The 16,380-nt window shown below is 41.9% G+C and overlaps 1 protein-coding gene across 7 annotated transcripts in view; it reads left to right on the top strand.

Moving 5' to 3' along the window:
• LOC124053659 (pleckstrin homology domain-containing family A member 5-like) overlaps positions 1-16,380 on the top strand; it is a 190,260-nt gene extending 173,880 nt beyond the window's left edge. For 5 of the 7 annotated variants that reach the window (XM_046379035.1, XM_046379029.1, XM_046379028.1 and 2 more), the window contains 14 exons: positions 1,163-1,225; positions 1,308-1,388; positions 1,471-1,623; positions 3,383-3,484; positions 3,583-3,691; positions 3,967-4,010; positions 6,834-6,969; positions 8,147-8,271; positions 10,321-10,512; positions 10,709-10,822; positions 11,200-11,307; positions 13,129-13,274; positions 14,271-14,440; positions 16,034-16,380. In XM_046379035.1, the coding sequence (XP_046234991.1) occupies positions 1,163-1,225; positions 1,308-1,388; positions 1,471-1,623; positions 3,383-3,484; positions 3,583-3,691; positions 3,967-4,010; positions 6,834-6,969; positions 8,147-8,271; positions 10,321-10,512; positions 10,709-10,822; positions 11,200-11,307; positions 13,129-13,274; positions 14,271-14,440; positions 16,034-16,068 (1,578 nt within the window). In that variant the 3' untranslated portion in view covers positions 16,069-16,380. The remainder of the gene's footprint in view (positions 1-1,162; positions 1,226-1,307; positions 1,389-1,470; positions 1,624-3,382; positions 3,485-3,582; positions 3,692-3,966; positions 4,011-6,833; positions 6,970-8,146; positions 8,272-10,320; positions 10,513-10,708; positions 10,823-11,199; positions 11,308-13,128; positions 13,275-14,270; positions 14,441-16,033) is intronic. The other 2 variants (XM_046379034.1, XM_046379027.1) reach the window with 1 other exon arrangement.

Below are 16,380 nucleotides of genomic sequence, written 5' to 3'. Positions count from 1 at the left end.
TTATCTATCACCTCCTGTCCGGCAGGGGGGAGGCAGCAGGGCTTATGGGTTGCCTCGCTGTAGTTTATGCTGATCCTATTTTTTTTTTAATGCGTCTTTTTCTTTGCAATTTACTCATAGTACATGCAAGAACAGGTTATATAGATGTTAGAGATTATTTAGGTTTGATTTCAGAGGAACAGGGCTAGTGTTCTTAAACCAACTAAGCAAAAACAGGAAGAAAGAAAAAACAAAATGTTTATTATGTACATTTGTATTAAGTAATTTAATTGGTCTCTGTAGATTCATTAAGTCTAATATAGTTAGAAATTGAATTCTGCATCATTATATTATTATTATTATTATTATTATTATTGTTATGTATTGTTGTGTTCAGTATTGTTTCAGGAACACTGTTTTTTTCTGTATGTGATTGATTGATTGATTGGTTGGTTGATTATAGTGTTACAGTAATAAAATAACCCTTTGTCCCCAAATTTAAAAAAAAAGAAAGAAGAGTGCAGGAGAGGTGTGACCATTTTTTATGATAAGATATGATATGATATGATATGGTGCACATGTTCTTCATGTCACTGGCAGAAAATTACATTCTAGCATTAGATTAATATGTATCATCATTTGGGGCTTAATCTAAACTTTATTAGCGTGCATCATCCCTCTCAAGCTACGCCTCCCTTCGTCCCCCTCTGCATTGTAACATTCAGCCAGAATATCCATGGTAACACCTGGGTAAACTTCAAGCTTCAAGGGAAATTAAACAGGATTAGCGAATATTCACTGAGCGCTCATCCCTTCATCCCCTCATTCCCTGCCTCTGGAAAGAACAGTAGGAAGCGTATGAATAGTTTCTCTAAAATCAGTAGAATTTGGGGGAAAAAATGACTTTTATTCTTCTAAAACAAAATTGACATCACAAATATATTTGAATTGGATGACCCACAGTTTGACCGACTGCTTCTTCTATGCATTGGAAAGCAAATAAAAAATAATAATAATAATAAAGAGAGAGAGAGATCTCAGGTCATTTCTTCTCACCCCAAATTGTATGAAATAGGATTTTGCAAGAGAACTCTTCATAGCTACATCTTTCAGCTCTCCGTCCTGACTGATGTGTTGCTGTTGCCCCCTGCTGTTCGCCTCTGACCGTGCTCGCTCATTTCAGATCAGCCCAGACGACTACAAAGACGGCTCCTTCGTCCAGCGCACAGAAGAGGCTGACATAGACGTAAGACAAGCACCTCTTGTAGGGAAATAGATAGTTGTTTCAAAGAAAGTTCAGTTCACGTGTTTGTGTGTGTGTGTGTCAGACCAAGCTGAGCAGACTGTGTGAGCAGGACAAGGCAGTGAGGATGCAAGAAGAGAAACTGCAGCAGCTACACAGAGAGAAGGTACAGCTGTCAGCGCATGTGTTAGCTTTTGCGTCTTTGTGTCGACTCATGTACAGTAAGCGTTGTGTGTGTTATGTGGCAGCACACACTGGAGACGGCCCTGCTGTCTGCCAGTCAGGAGCTGAGCGAGCAGAGCGGCTCCAGCGCTACAGCCACGCAGAGCTTGGTCCAGCAGAGAGACGTCCTGCAGAACGGCCTGCTCAGCACCTGCAGAGAGCTGTCCAGAGTCAGCGCTGTGAGCACACCCCGACACACACACACACACACACACACACACACACACATCGCTTTTCACACACAAAAAACTGCTCCAAGATTTATCTGATATACCTAAAAGATCATAGTCAGTTTCAGCTGAACACATTTTGATTGTTCTACTGGAAAACAATGAATTTCTCCTTCCAGGTTGGCACTGAGTTACTGCCCTAATTGAAGGAGTTTCAGCATCTCTGGGTGTTGTTCAAGAGCGTTAGTTTGTTTTGTTGGGTGTCTGAGCTCAACCTTAGATATGGCATGAGCAGCTCACAGTGGATTATGATCAAGATGCCTCTTGGGCGCTTCCCTTTGGAGGGTTTTCCCAGCACACCCAACTGGGAGTAGACCCATTTGAGAGGGTAGACCTACAACTCACCAGAGGGATTACATATCTCATCTAGCCTGGGAACACCTCTGGATTTCCCAAGAGGAGCTTGAACCCCCTGTCTAGCTTGCTTACACTGAACCAACACTATACAATATCAATAACTATGATAATGGTTCTCTCTCTCTCTCTCTCTCAACCCAACCGGTCAAGGCAGATGGCCGCCCATCTTGAGCCGGGGTCTGCTCCGAGGTTTCTGCCTTCTAAAAGGCAGTTTTTCCTCACCACTGTCGCCAAGTGCTTGCTCAAGGGGGAATGTTGGGCTCTCTGTATCACAATTTAATTAAAGAGTTTGGTCTAGAGCTGCTCTAATTGGAAAGTGTCATGAGATAACTTTTGTTGTGACACTATATAAATAAACTAAATTGAAATTAAATTAATGGTTGATATTTTAAGAAGAAGAATCACTTTACTGGTAGTATATATATTTTTACATACACACACTGAATTCGTCTTCTGCATTTGACCCATCCTTAGTTGAACACACACATGCAACACCCGGCAAATTACATGCAGTGAAACACACAGGAGCAGTGGGCTGCATCAAGCACCTGGGGAGCATATTGGGGGGTTCGGTGCCTTGCTCAAGGGCACATCAGCTGGCTAATGGAGGGGGGTAGCAATTTTTTCATATTAATCACTCCACCACACCCAAATTTTTCCTGCCCATCCGGTGGGGGAATCGAACCGGTGACCTTCCGATCACGAGCCGCTTCTCCAACCTCTAGGCCACGGCTGCCCCCGTTTTGGTATGCTTTGTACTTCCAAAGCAAACAAGTACATTTTTATTTCTAGAGCACATTTCCAAAGAAAATACAATGTGCAGAAAACTTAACCTTAAGTCTTAGAACACCCCAAAGAGGTTCATACTGGGCATGCAAGTCTAGAAACAGGTGTGATCAGTTGTATTCAAGGTCATAATGAAGGTTAAAACACTGGTTTTCTGACCTATGTGATACTTTTCAGGGCCACAGAGTTGTTGTTTTTTTTTTACAATGAAGAAAGAAATGTATTAAGACTTTCAGTTCTGTCTTTGTTATTCTGTAGGAGATTGTGGGACATCCAGTTGTATATGTGTGTGATGTGCCAGTGTCAGGGTTCAAGTCCACAGAGTAGATGGTTTTTTGTCAGATTAAAAATCAGAATGTCTCATCAGTATGGTTTTTCTGTCTCTGCAACACCGACCCTCTATCCATCCATGTGAGCATACTGTTTTTGCAGTGTATTGAAAATTTGTGGATGTATAGCCCAAATAATTTTGAACAGTGTATAAGGGAAGTCACTGGCATACACAAGTCAAGTGATAACACACACAGCCCCATGACCCAACTGTTGGCCGGTGTCCTGGTTTCAGGAGTTGGAGCGTTCATGGAGGGAGTACGACAAGTTAGGGGCAGATGTCACTCTGGCAAAGTCCAACCTGCTGGAGCAGCTGGAGGCCCTGGGCAGCCCACAGGTAACACACAGACACACACACATACACACACACACACTTTGTGGTGAGATCAAGCTTGTAACAGGTGGATGTGTGTATGCATGAATGCGTGTACTCAGACAGAGCCTCCAAGCCAGCGGCACATCCAGATCCAGAAGGAGCTGTGGAGGATCCAGGACGTGATGGAGGCTCTGGCCAAAAACAAACCACAGAGGAGCACAGACAACAGTAAGAGTCTCCAACAACACTTAAAGTCACATTCTCCAATTGAGGAGGGTCGTTTCTTAATTATTCCCGTATTACACCTGGAACACATGAAGAATGCAATTGATTGATTGAGAACTGATTTCTGTGAACATTTACTTATGTGGGGGCAGAAACATATATCGCATGTAAATGGAAACGTGGGTTGTGTAAATGACTGCAAATGCTTTTTTCAGATGTGTTTTGATGTGGGAAAAAGTCCCATTCTTCTTCTTCTCCATTTTCCCAATATTCAACAGGTTTCCCAGGTTCCAAACCACTCTCAAGTCTACAGAAGAATGAGGTATGTCAGAGCCCCAGTCCGCAGAGCACACAGTAACTTCCACGTTTCTGATATTTGCTCCTTTTGAAAGACAAAATAAGGGCCGTCCACACCAAGAACAGTATTTATAACAATAACTAAATGTAGCATTTTAAAAATTGTTCCAACTCAGTGGATGGCAGAGTCCACACCACAACTATAAAGACAACGACGATAGTGAACAATATGAGTGACAGAAGCACTTAAAGCCAATCAGAATCCATCCTGTTTTATGTAAAAGTGTTGGGTGGCATTTAGAAAAGACTTTTTACATGATTTAGTCAGTCTACCTTCCTCTTGTAACATAATATTACACATTTTTTCGGAGATATGCTGCCAGTCTTTTGGATTCACCAAACTCCTCTTGTCTTTGAATAATTTCGTGGATTTCTCTTTGTTTCTCTGCACAGCAGTAACAGGTCATAAATTTCCATTTAACTACCGCTGAGTTGCTGACACAGCTGGAGTACGCAGCACATGCTTGATGCCGCCGTTCATTATCGTACATCATTATGGACGCTCACATCGTTATCATTGCAGTTATCTTAATAGTTGTCTTTCTTGGTGCAGACGGCCCTTAGGTCTGTAAATAGAGAAACTAACAGGGTTTTAATGTTATGTGTATTCAACTCGATGTCATAAAGACTTTATCTGAGAGTTAGCCCTAAGTATGTGGCCAAACTCACCAAGAGCAATTTTTTTCACGTTCTCAGTACTGGATTAACCACCGGATTTTCCTTCATGAAGGCAGCCTTTGATTGCTGTTTCATTTAGTACACTGTGAAAGACTTGCTGAATCTTGTAACTTGCCTGAGGTAGCAAATCTATCGGTGACCTTTTTTTGTGAAAGTACGCTACAGGCAGTTGGTAATGGAGTCGTGATCAGGGCATAATTAGAAAACCCCTTATTGGTGCATTTTTCTTTAACCTTCAAGACTTCAGAGTTGTCAGGGTTTTGAACTTTGCAGTTCTGCACTTTGCCTACATAAATAAATATGTAGCATAAATTTTGTCTTAAGTCATTCATGCAAATTGTACCGCTGTGTGTGGTACGGCCACAGATATACAGATACACATGGTTTTTATGTAAAACAGTAATCACGTCATGATTTCTTGAAAGAGATATTGCTGTTGTGTTGTTCAGATGTATTTTTTATGAGGACCACAAGCAAAACGCCATGTAGTTCCATAATGTTGGTCAGCAAGGCACAGCAACAGGTTAAGATTTAAGGTTATTTTTTGTTTTTTTTGAGAAAAATGTCCCTTTAGCTTCCTTACCCAGTACCCAGCAGCAGATACGCGACTCAGAACCAGAAGTGCAGTCCTGTAAGACCAGCTGTGTTAACTGTCAACAGGCAGTGACGCTGCTGCCACTCAGTCCTCTCAAGGAGGGGGACAGCGTGCCCCCCCGCCCACCCCTCCCCCAGTACTACGACTCATCAGAGCGCCCCCCTCACGTGCCCCCCCACCACTCGCACCCCGGCGGCCGCCTGCCCCCCCACGCGCACCGCCCAGAGGACCGCAAGGCCAGCTCCAGAAATGGGGCCCACAGCGTAAGAGCCGCTGAAAACCTTCATGCCCTCCCATGTCTTCACCCTCCATCTGTGACCACTGTCCAAACCCAAACTGAAAGTGCCATTTTTTTATTTTTTTTTTCACCTCTCAACTCCATCCTCAAGGTTGAATTAATATATACCGAAGAGACCCATTCCTCAAGTCCCATTTTGGATCCATGTAATTCATTCCAGCGTTGTCTTTTTGCTCCATCCAGTTGTCACTGTCACTCACCTGCAGTGTACGTGGGTTTATGTGTGGAGTGTGATTGTTGTGAGGCTGGTGTTTCATTGAGTGGGTTTACTTTTGTGTTTTTAGCGTGTTTTGCTTTCTGCTTTGTGTGTACATTCAAAAAGCCACTTTGTAGCACCACAGAACTCTCCTCTCCTTTATGCTGTTATTTGCAATGCCCTTTTGATGATATAAAAACTCTTTTAAAGGGTTGTCAGTAAACCATGAATGGCTCTGCAAAAATGTTTTTGATGCTAAGCTCACAGTGCGGCTGTACCTTGTATCTCGTTATTTTCCATAACAAGCCCAGATATGGCTGTCTCTGTTATTATTTTCTTGCGTTGTGTCTTCTCTTCTCTTGGTCACATAGGAGGAAATTACTCTTGACCGGGTTTTCTCCTTAGCTTTGCTTCTTAGTATACAGGAAGTGATGTATGGAAGAGATTTTGAGAAGTCGTCATGTTTCTTAAATAAACACTATTTTACTATTTTTAATACAAATTTACTCAAACTCAAAATATTTTGACTTTTTACTAGGAAAAATTACAGGTTCATTGTGTTAGCTTTAGATGGATCTACTGGCATAAATGGAATATAATATTCAATGTGTAGTCACATGAAATTAAAAATTGTTGTGTTTGGGTTACCTGTGAATGAGTCTTTTATATCTAAAGAGAGAGTGGGTTTCCTACACTATAGCAAATGGAGGGTGACGCGAGGGGTATTCTGTCAGTTGCAACTTGAGATGCCATTAAATCCTACACATTGAGCCTGTAAGAAAGACCAATATGAGCCATTCAATTTCCATGTACACTGCTGTTCAAAAGTTTGGACTCACCCACCACAAAAGCTTTATTCAGTAATGTCAGATCACTGAGGGGACTACTTCATATTTTTAAACGATCTTTCATGCTTTTATTTTGTAGAAATCCTTCAAACACGTGATAAATGAGTACTAATACATGGTACTTTGCATAAAAAGTAAACCCTGAGCCAGTTTCCCCCCCCTCTCCCTCACAGCAAGCTCCAGACTACCGACTGTATAAGAGTGAGCCTGAGCTGACCACAGTGAAGGAGGAAGTGGACGAGGTCAATGGCGAGGACAAGGACAAAGCTGAGACCTCTGCTGAGAGTAAAGACACTGCAGCCTCAAAAGGTACTCCTGGAATCAGAGCTACTGGTCACATAAAGCTGATGTTCTCGCTCTTAGTCAGCGTTGGACATTAGAATTTGAAGTAACACATGACATGTTGACAGTTAGCCAAATGCTACCCAAAATGTATGACTAAAAGCAAAGGAGACATTATAAACATCATCCAAACTTGTGACTCACTCATTAAAGGTGTCATGCTCTTTACTGCCAGACAGTATTGACCATGTTTAGCTGAACAGACAGCACCTGTTTTAACTGGAAAGCAATGGAAAATATGCAAAACTGTTGTTTTGTTGGAAAGCTGCTAGAGAGTCTGTGTAGGTTCCATCTGGATCCTAACTGACTTTAGCTTCCATTTATCCCTTATTAGTATTAAGAGCATTAAACACAACACAAACATTAACACTAGAACTGCCACAGGGATTATTTTCACATTTTCACCATGTTCTGCTTCAATTCACATTATCCCAGTGTTGTAGGCCTAGCTCTAGCTCCTCATGTTGCTATTCTAAATGAAACCCCTTGCTAAGCAACCAGGCGAATGTTTAGCACAACAGTATTCAGTGATTTATGTGAAGAGTATGACCCCCTTTGGCAATTCTTGGTAATAATTTTTATCCCATAATCCCATATCATAATTCACTAGATGATTAACAAACCCATTTTAGGAAAATTGTGAGCGATATTATCAGTTTTATTTTAAAAGAGTTGCATGCATTTAAAAAAAATGCCAGGGAGGCGGGAGTTAAAAATGACCCCTTGGCAGACATGTCGTTTTATTTCTCCATTAAGGAGCACCGACTGTATGATTGTTTTTCCAAGCTTACTCATGGAATCCTGTGACATTTGATATATCTGAGCTGACTATGCATTCTTCACATTTTGTTAATATATGTTGTTTTGTTTACTATTTATACAGTGGAAATAAGGTTCATTTATGCTGTCGTAATGGCACTGCCACAGCAATCAAATTAATTCTTTTTTTTTTATCGCAATTTGCATATAAACAATAACAGTGTCCCTGAATGGCTCCTGTTTTGTTAATATTCTTTTCACGTGTTTTGTATCTTTAGTGAAATGAAGCATGCTTTAGATTTTCGGCCACAACACGAGCATTTAGCCTGACCGCGGTGTTTGTTTGCTAATGTGTAAGTGACAGCGTTCCCTGGCTTCTCTCCAGCAGCGCCCCCCTACCCAGTGGGCATCGTTCCTCCAAGGACCAAATCTCCCATGACCTCTCCAGAGTCCTCCACCATCGCCTCCTATGTCACCCTACGGAAGACCAAGAAGCCTGAATCCAGATCAGTAGGTTTTTTTGCCCTTGGCATCAACAGAAACAAGAGACTTCTGAGGTTAAATGAGCCAGTTCCAATTTAGCAAATCAGCCCGAACAACAAAAACATATAGCTCTTTTAATAATATATTTACAATGACATGTCACTTTATCTGACTCCCTCATTCAAAGCAGGCGGTGTTCTTGCTCGAGGAACCATTTTTGCACATATCCCATGTTTGCAAATGTTGCCTGACAGAAGAGTTTTCCCTTACCCCTTCAGGTTCACTGGCTTTCTTCACGTCTCACTTCTTAAAGCTCTTGTTTAAATCTCTGTCTTGTGTCCTGGAGATGGAAAAAGGTATCTGTGTTCTGTGTTCTTTGACTGCAACACAAGCAAATGGCAGCACATAAACTGATGTTTGTCCTCAAAGTTCTGGTCGCAGCTTAGTGGAGTTTCTTGAGCTCAGTTTCTTGAGCTTTGTGACAATGCATTTTGATCTATATCTCTTTTTAATTGTTTATTTAGCTAAAGAAATATGATTAAATATGATATATATGATTTAACTAAATTTGCCAGACAAATGCAGTGGAGTAAAAAGTATAATATGTGCCTCTGAAAAGTAGTGGAGTAAAAGTAAAAAGTTAAAGTAAATATAGCAAAATAAAGTACAAATTAAAAATACTCAGGTGAGTACAAGAATGTCAAATTTATACTCAAGTGCAGTACTTACATAAATGTACTTTGTTACATTTACATACCACTGGAACTGATTTGATTTGGTGGTCAGAGGTCACTGTGACCTCACAAAACATGTTTTGGCCATAACTCAAAAATTCATGTACTAGTTATAGCTTATATCCAAAGGTCAGAGGTCAAATTTCACTGTAACATCATAATATTTTAGATTGGGGAAGCGGCTTGTGATCGGAAGGTCGCTGGTTCGATTCCCCCACCGGACGGGCAGGAAAAATTTGAGTGTGGTGGAGTGATAATGTCCCCACCCCTCATTAGCCGGCTGATGTGCCCTTGAGCAAGGCACTTAACCCCCAATATATGCAGCCCACTGCTCCTGTGTGTGTTTCACTGCATGTTGCATGTGTGTGTGTTTCAATCAGTGATGGGTTAAATGCAGAGAAGTAATTTCCCAGCTTGGGATTAATAAAGTAACTTAAAAAAAACCACCATAACTCAGGAACAGAAGTGCAGATCGTGACCATATTTCACATTTGCTCAGTTATGAATTGCTGACACTAATGTTGCTGCAGGGTTGAAGATGTGTGTGAAGCGTCGACATTTCGGAATTTGTTGTTTCACCGCTGCGACACCCATATTTGAAACATCGTAGTTTATTACAAGCTCACTGGCTTTGATGCTATTGAGCAACAGGTGATTGTTGTTGCACCATGTGATCCCCTGTGCTCCTCTGTAGAAATTATATACATGTCAATATAGTGATGACCTCCATTTCTCACTTCCATTTTTTTCCTTCAAAGTCTCAACTGGTGAAAACTGCTTGGCAGAGGCATAAAAAAAAAGTCAAGTGTTAATTCTAGATTTGTTTAGTTGTAATTATGTCATTCCTACACGGAACTTTCACATTAAAAGCCTTGCAAGTTTTTGAGAATTTTTTTTAAATATGCAGTTATGTGAGCAAGAGTAAGCTGAAAGAGATCTCTGTTGGTTAAAAATATAAGTTCACTGTAACTACAGATGAAGCCGTGAGATATTTATCTAAACACAGGATCTGATGTAATAATCCTTTGTGGCTGTAACGCTCACCCACACTACACCCACGCTGCATTGCCATACCACAGATATCAGGCATATATCCTGGTCATAAGCACCTGCAGATTTAAAAACAAGGCCAAAGTCAAAAGCCCATGGACACTGAGAGTTTTGTTATGCAAAGCAAAGGTCAGGCAGTCAGGAATCATTCTTTGGACAGCTGTAATATCCATAGCAAATTTCACGGAAATTTTGCGAGACACTGAGATACAGCTGCTCAAAGCGAAATATAGACCCAGAGTTTAATGCAAAATAAATAAATAAATAAAACACCTAGTCTTGTTCTGTACAGGATCGACCCAGGAGTGCGGTGGATCAGACAGGATTTGGGGAGCGAGAGGTGGGCAGAACAAGGATGAGTGTGGAGGAGCAGCTGGAGAGGATGAGGAGAAACCAGCAGGCTTCGTCGCTTCGAGAGAAGAAGAGAGAAACCCCATCCCGCTCACCGTCCTTCAGCAAAGACAACCCTTTTGTTATCCTCCAGGTGATCTCAACCCCCCACCCCCACCCCTCCTACCTCAACGTGCACACACACTGTGTGCCTTAACTGAACTGCTTTAGGTGTTTGAAAAAGCTTTTGTGTCTACTTTGTTCTTAGGCCTTGAAAACTCTTTTAAATCTGTGAATTACTTTAAGTGTGTATGTACAATTTATGTGTGTGTGTGTGTGTGTGTGCGCAGAGTCGGTTCCAGGTAGAGGGGGCCAGTGCAGACCCTGTGGAGCTGGAGGCAGCTCTGCAGCAGCTGAAAGTAGCTGCAGAGGCTGCTGGGACTCACACAGAAGTTGCATCACAGGTTGATGGGAAATTTTTTATTTACACTATTTATGTAATAGTCATAGCCACATTCACTAAGCTGTGAACTGTAAGGGCATTATACATTTTCTTCCAACACAAATGCAAGTGTTAAACAAAATAAGAAAAGTGCAAATCAAAGTATTTGCAAATGGAGTAATGTGTACAGAATTACATCTATATAGTATGTACTTTTGAGGCACTCTTTTCAGTACTTTGCAGTTTATTATATTCAGTGATAAGCCACTGATTAAATGAAGGGTAACTTTAAATTCTGTGCACAGTACTGCATGACATATCATTAGAAATAACGTTTTAGCACGTTTCTGACGATGACAGTACAAGCGGCTCTTTAAATAATCTCGTTTCAATTTGCAGGAGGCGCAAAGAGCGGCGAAGGTGAAAAATGACATGTGTGAGGAAGGGCAGCAGGGTGGGAACGTGCCCCCGCAGAGTGTGAAGGAGACCAACAGCACTGACAACGAGGTACTGTCGAGATTTCTGCACAGTCAGGACGTACAGGGTTTGTCATGATTTAGTTTACAGCTTCTGCTCACTTAAAAGTTAATGGCACTTGAAATGCTGTTACAGGCTATGGCTGGTGTTATTTTATATCTTACTATTGACAAATCTCAAAAAAGACCTGACTGACCTGACGCTCTATGGTTCTCAGCCCCAAACCCAATGGTTAAAAAAAAGGGCTCGTAAGGGCTTGTAAGTTTTTCTGGCAGCATGAAGGTGTGCAACAGGGTCGTGAGAGAAGGAGCACACAAGCAGAGATGCAACAGTAATAATACAGAAATATTGGAACTGTAGATAATGATAATGATTTATACAGGAGGTACTACGGTGATTGTGATAGCAGTATTAGTAACAGTAATAATGGTAGTAGCTGTACAGAGTAGTAAAACCTTCAATAAGCAAGAACTTTGACTAACATGAGTAACTTTCAGTAACTGTTTCTAACACTGATTGACCATTGATATTTTTTTACAGAGAAATACTTGCTTTTCACTGCTTACTGAAGCTCGCTCACTAAACAAGATTAAAAAAAGAAAAACATGATAAGTGAGGTGTAATGTAAAGATTTAACAAGTTAATGAAATCTTGAGGCTGTTTTGGGTTGCTGCTGCTGCTAAGTGTCTGGAGGGGAATGATGTACCACGTTAGTCAGTATAACTGCCATTGTTCTGGCTGTAAGCAGTGCGAACGTTACGCCAAAGTAGGCTTGATTGTTTCCTCAAGACCCTAAATACAAAAATTAGTGAGAAAATAATGAGAGCTTCATGAGCAGCTCATAAACAGGCACATTAGCCGTTTGAAATAAATAAACATAGGTTATAGATGCACGCAGTATCTGTCCCAATAGATGGCAGCTGATAGCAACTGGTACAGTGCAGTGTGCTGGGGGCTGCAGGGGCAGCAGGTGGAAGAGAATCAAAGGGATTCTAACACACAGCTTCACTATACACAGCTCCCTCTGCTAAATGCACCATCTGTAATCCCAGCCATGTCTGCCACACTGCAGATAATCAGCCATTGTGGCAGTAACATCTCACAGTGTAATCTGGGACAATAACAGAGGATTTGTGGGAATGTGGAAGAAGCCAGGTTGGCTTTAAGGGGTTTATCTCCTGGATTCAGCCAGGATTGTTAGCTGGGTTTGGGCTGCTCTCCAGTGGGACGCCACCCCAGAGCTCCATGGAGCCCACAACGGTAACACACCAGCCCTCATTCCACAGCAGAGACAGAGAAATACAGACTTATTCACAAGTCGTTTTCATTGTTTTATTTATTATTTAGGATTTTGTCATCCATTTGCTTTCAAGTTTTATTTCTATAGACTAAAATCGAAAAACAGTCCCTCAAGGGGCTTTTTAATTCATAATGTATAAGACACCCTCTGTCCTTCTAGCCTCAGCTCAAGGAAGAAAAAGCCTCCCCCCAAAAAACCTTTTAGAGTGAAAGAATTGAAGAAGCTTCAGGTGGATACACAGAGGAGGGATCCCTGGGCCAGGACAGATGATGCCATAAGTGATGCATATGCTGAGCAAGCCAGTAATATTACAGATTATACAGATTAGAATGGTAACATTTCAGATACATACAGATTATAAGGTATATGCAAAGATTGTGAAGAATGTGGGGTTACAGTTTGCTTTGAATAAAAAGAACTGAACTCATACCTTCTATCAGTACTGCTTTTTATGGGAAATTCACAGCACATCATATCCATGTAACACATTCCAAACTCTCGTTTTCTAATTAAAGTGTGTGTGTGTGTGTGTGCGCGTGTGTGTGTTTCAGCTCTGTGAAAGCCAGAGGGTGGTGATTCTGGACCTGGGCACGGAGCCTCAGCGTGTGGAGATTGTAAATCTTCAGCCTTTTGAGGATGATGAAAGCAAAGAGCAAGATGTGACCAGCTCGCCAACAAACACCACCACAGAAAACAGGTGTGCGTGCGTGTGTGTTTGTGACATCTGTGTGGACACAATATGAGATGTTTTTGGAGTTAGAAACTGGCGTTCTTTCGAGACACTGCAGATTAACTGTCAAGTGCAGAATAAGGGCAAAATTATCTTAATAATACAAAATGCTATGAAAATAGATGATAATATTAATTCAGTTCAACTGAATTTATTTATGTAGTGCCAGATCACAACAGTTGTTTCCAATTAGAGCAGGTCTAGACCAAATTCTTTAATTAGATTTTTAGGGAGACCCAACATTCCCCCTCGAGCAAGCACTTGGCGACAGTGGCGAGGAAAAACTGTCTTTTAGAAGGCAGAAACCTCGGAGCAGACCCCGGCTCAAGATGGGCGGCCATCTGCCTTGACCGGTTGGGTTGAGAGAGAGCAGGAGAGAGAGGGCAAGAGAGTAGGGGGGTACATAGACAGAGATGCATAACTACAGTGATAACAACATTATTATAGAGTATTGGAATGACAATGACAGTATTAACAATTGTGATTTTAATAGTAGTAATAGTAATAGTAGTAATAATAATAATGTAGTATAACAGGTGGTAATAACAGTCATCAGTGTCGAGCAGGACCAAAGCAGGAGGTCCAAACACGATCCATGGGAACCTGAGAGACGAGAAAGGTCCCCAAGGCGTTCCCAGGTCAGCCGAGTGATATAGTCCCTCCAGCATGTCCTGGGTCTTCCTCGGGGCCTCCTCCCGGTGGGGCATGCCCAGAACAGGCAGGAGGCAGGAACTCTCTTCCAGCCTGGATAGGGCAGACCACCTTTATCTTTACTATAAGCTTTATCAAATAGGAAAGTTCTTAGTCTGCTCTTAAACGTAGATTGGGTGTCTGCCTCCTGGACCGAAGCTGGAAGATGGTTCCATAGGAAGGGAGCTTGATAAATATTATCTTTGTTTGTCCTGTCAATAGTAGCCTCTTTTTCCTTTAGAGTCCGAGAGTGACCCATCCTGTTTATTGTAGCTTCCAGACTCCTGAGCCTGAGACACCGAGCCCAGAGCCAAGGGAGGAGGAACCAGATGTGACACAACAAAACGCCAGAGAGGAGAAGCTGGACAAGAGCCTGGATTCTCCCAACCAGCTAACAGAGGACGACAAAAAACACAGCAACAACAACAACAACATGTTGGCTTGTAAGTGACGACTCCCTCCACCGCAGCTGCACATGTGCCCCACAGTCTGAGACCAAAAAACTGTCACCACACTTCATGCTAACCCAAACATTTTTGCTGCACTTGCTAACATACTGAAATTAAGTTTCCGTTTTGAAAATCTCACTTTTGCATTAAAAAATGCTGTTATAGAACAGACATTCTCAACCAGTGGGCTGTGGCCCACTTGGCAGTACTACCACCAAATGGTTGGATAGACTGAAGTCACATGATGAATAACACAATAAGTATACTACCAAGCTATACAGCTGTGTGATGTTGAAATTGCTTCACAACATGTCCAACTGTGGATATAAATACAACCTAAACAGTCTCTTGTCTGCACAGTTTGCAAGCCAAACACACAGTACACTCTAGTGGGTAAATACAGAAACTGCAGCTTTTTTAACAAAAAAAAAAAAAAAATCCTATCAAGGAAGACAGACTTTCTGCCTGAGCCTGAGCTCAAACTGAAGTGTCAGGGAGTGATGAGTTTGGGTGTAAGACCAAAGTGGAGAGCGGCACAACTCCAGCCAGAGGTTTGTGCCCTCAGAAGGCTTTCTGATATTAACAAAGAATGGTTAAGCACATAATAGGATCAGTGACAAAGGTCCAGTTTAAGTCTGAATGAGTGTAGACGCACTGACAATCACAAACCAGAACTGTGAATGTGATTGTGAGACTAGCGCTGTGCAAGCTTCCTTTGCTTTACATATTCAAAGTTGCAGTTGCAGTTGCACTATAAAACTGTATGAGCAGAGAAAGGTTTATTAGATCTAGAATTTTATTGTCATATTGACAGATCACATTGTCTTGTAGCATTAGGCTATTTTTTAGTGGGGACCAGCACATCAGCTTATTTACTGGTGTTGAAAACATGAGCCGCCAGGCTTTAAAGCTGTGCTGTATTTTGTATGTAGTTAAATGATTCAGTGAGACACTTTACTGTGCGGCACATGCACTATAGCTGAAGGAAAAAAAGACAATGTGGTCTGTCTGTGTGTTTTCAGCTTGTTGTGGGCCTTTTATGACATGTCGAGCACCCTCATATGCTCGCATGCTGTCATTGTGCCACACCTGCTGAAAAAACCGAGAGCAGAGTTAAAAGCGGCTGCGCGTACCGCGAGGGCAAGGAGAGAGTGGCGGTTAGCACTAAGGAACATATCCTCTGAATCTCCAAATTGTTTCACGGTGGTTATGTTCTAAAGCACACCTTCACACAATCCTCCAGATTTTGCGTGAATCCAGCCGAAGTGGAGGTTTTATCCTCTTTCTGTGACGCCCAGAAATGTCCCGTCACTGCACTAAGAAAATAACTAAATACAGGCAGAGGACTAAGTGCCAGTGGATCATAAGTGTTGATTGAGAGAATAAGATGCCTTTAAGCACATAATGCTAATAATACTAATAATACATTTATGCAGGATTTTGAATGTAGAACTTTTACTATTTATTTCTACATTGTTTTATTGCTACTTAGATAGCAATACTGCTTAAAAAACACATCACAAATGTAACTTGTGCTCCCCACTGTGGAACCTCTGACTGCTTCATGTCTTCTACTCCCCCCTGCAGCACAGACGTTCACCTTTGTGAGCAGCGACACGTGAGCGACGCCGGCCCCGACATCCACGCTGACGTCCCATAAAGCCCAGATGTAGCCAGCCTGCACTGAGCATGCTCCACGGCTTCCTGCGTTTACAACAGAACTACTTTGATACTACTGTTACATGCCCATGAGGAGACTGAGAGGATGGCAGCCCTGCTAACAGACTGACAACACACAAACAGGCTGCCATCACATCCTGACAGAGAGAACGGTTAATGTACTGTATCTTTAGCTCCCGTTAGATCTGTCCATACTGACATGTCCCAAAGCACCAGTTCTATGGAGTCAAATTTGTCCCAAAACATTTATGCAT

This window comes from Scatophagus argus, chromosome 22, assembly GCF_020382885.2.
Source record: "Scatophagus argus isolate fScaArg1 chromosome 22, fScaArg1.pri, whole genome shotgun sequence".
NCBI classification, from domain to species: Eukaryota; Metazoa; Chordata; class Actinopteri; family Scatophagidae; genus Scatophagus; species Scatophagus argus.
This window is presented reverse-complemented; position numbering and strand designations above follow the sequence as displayed.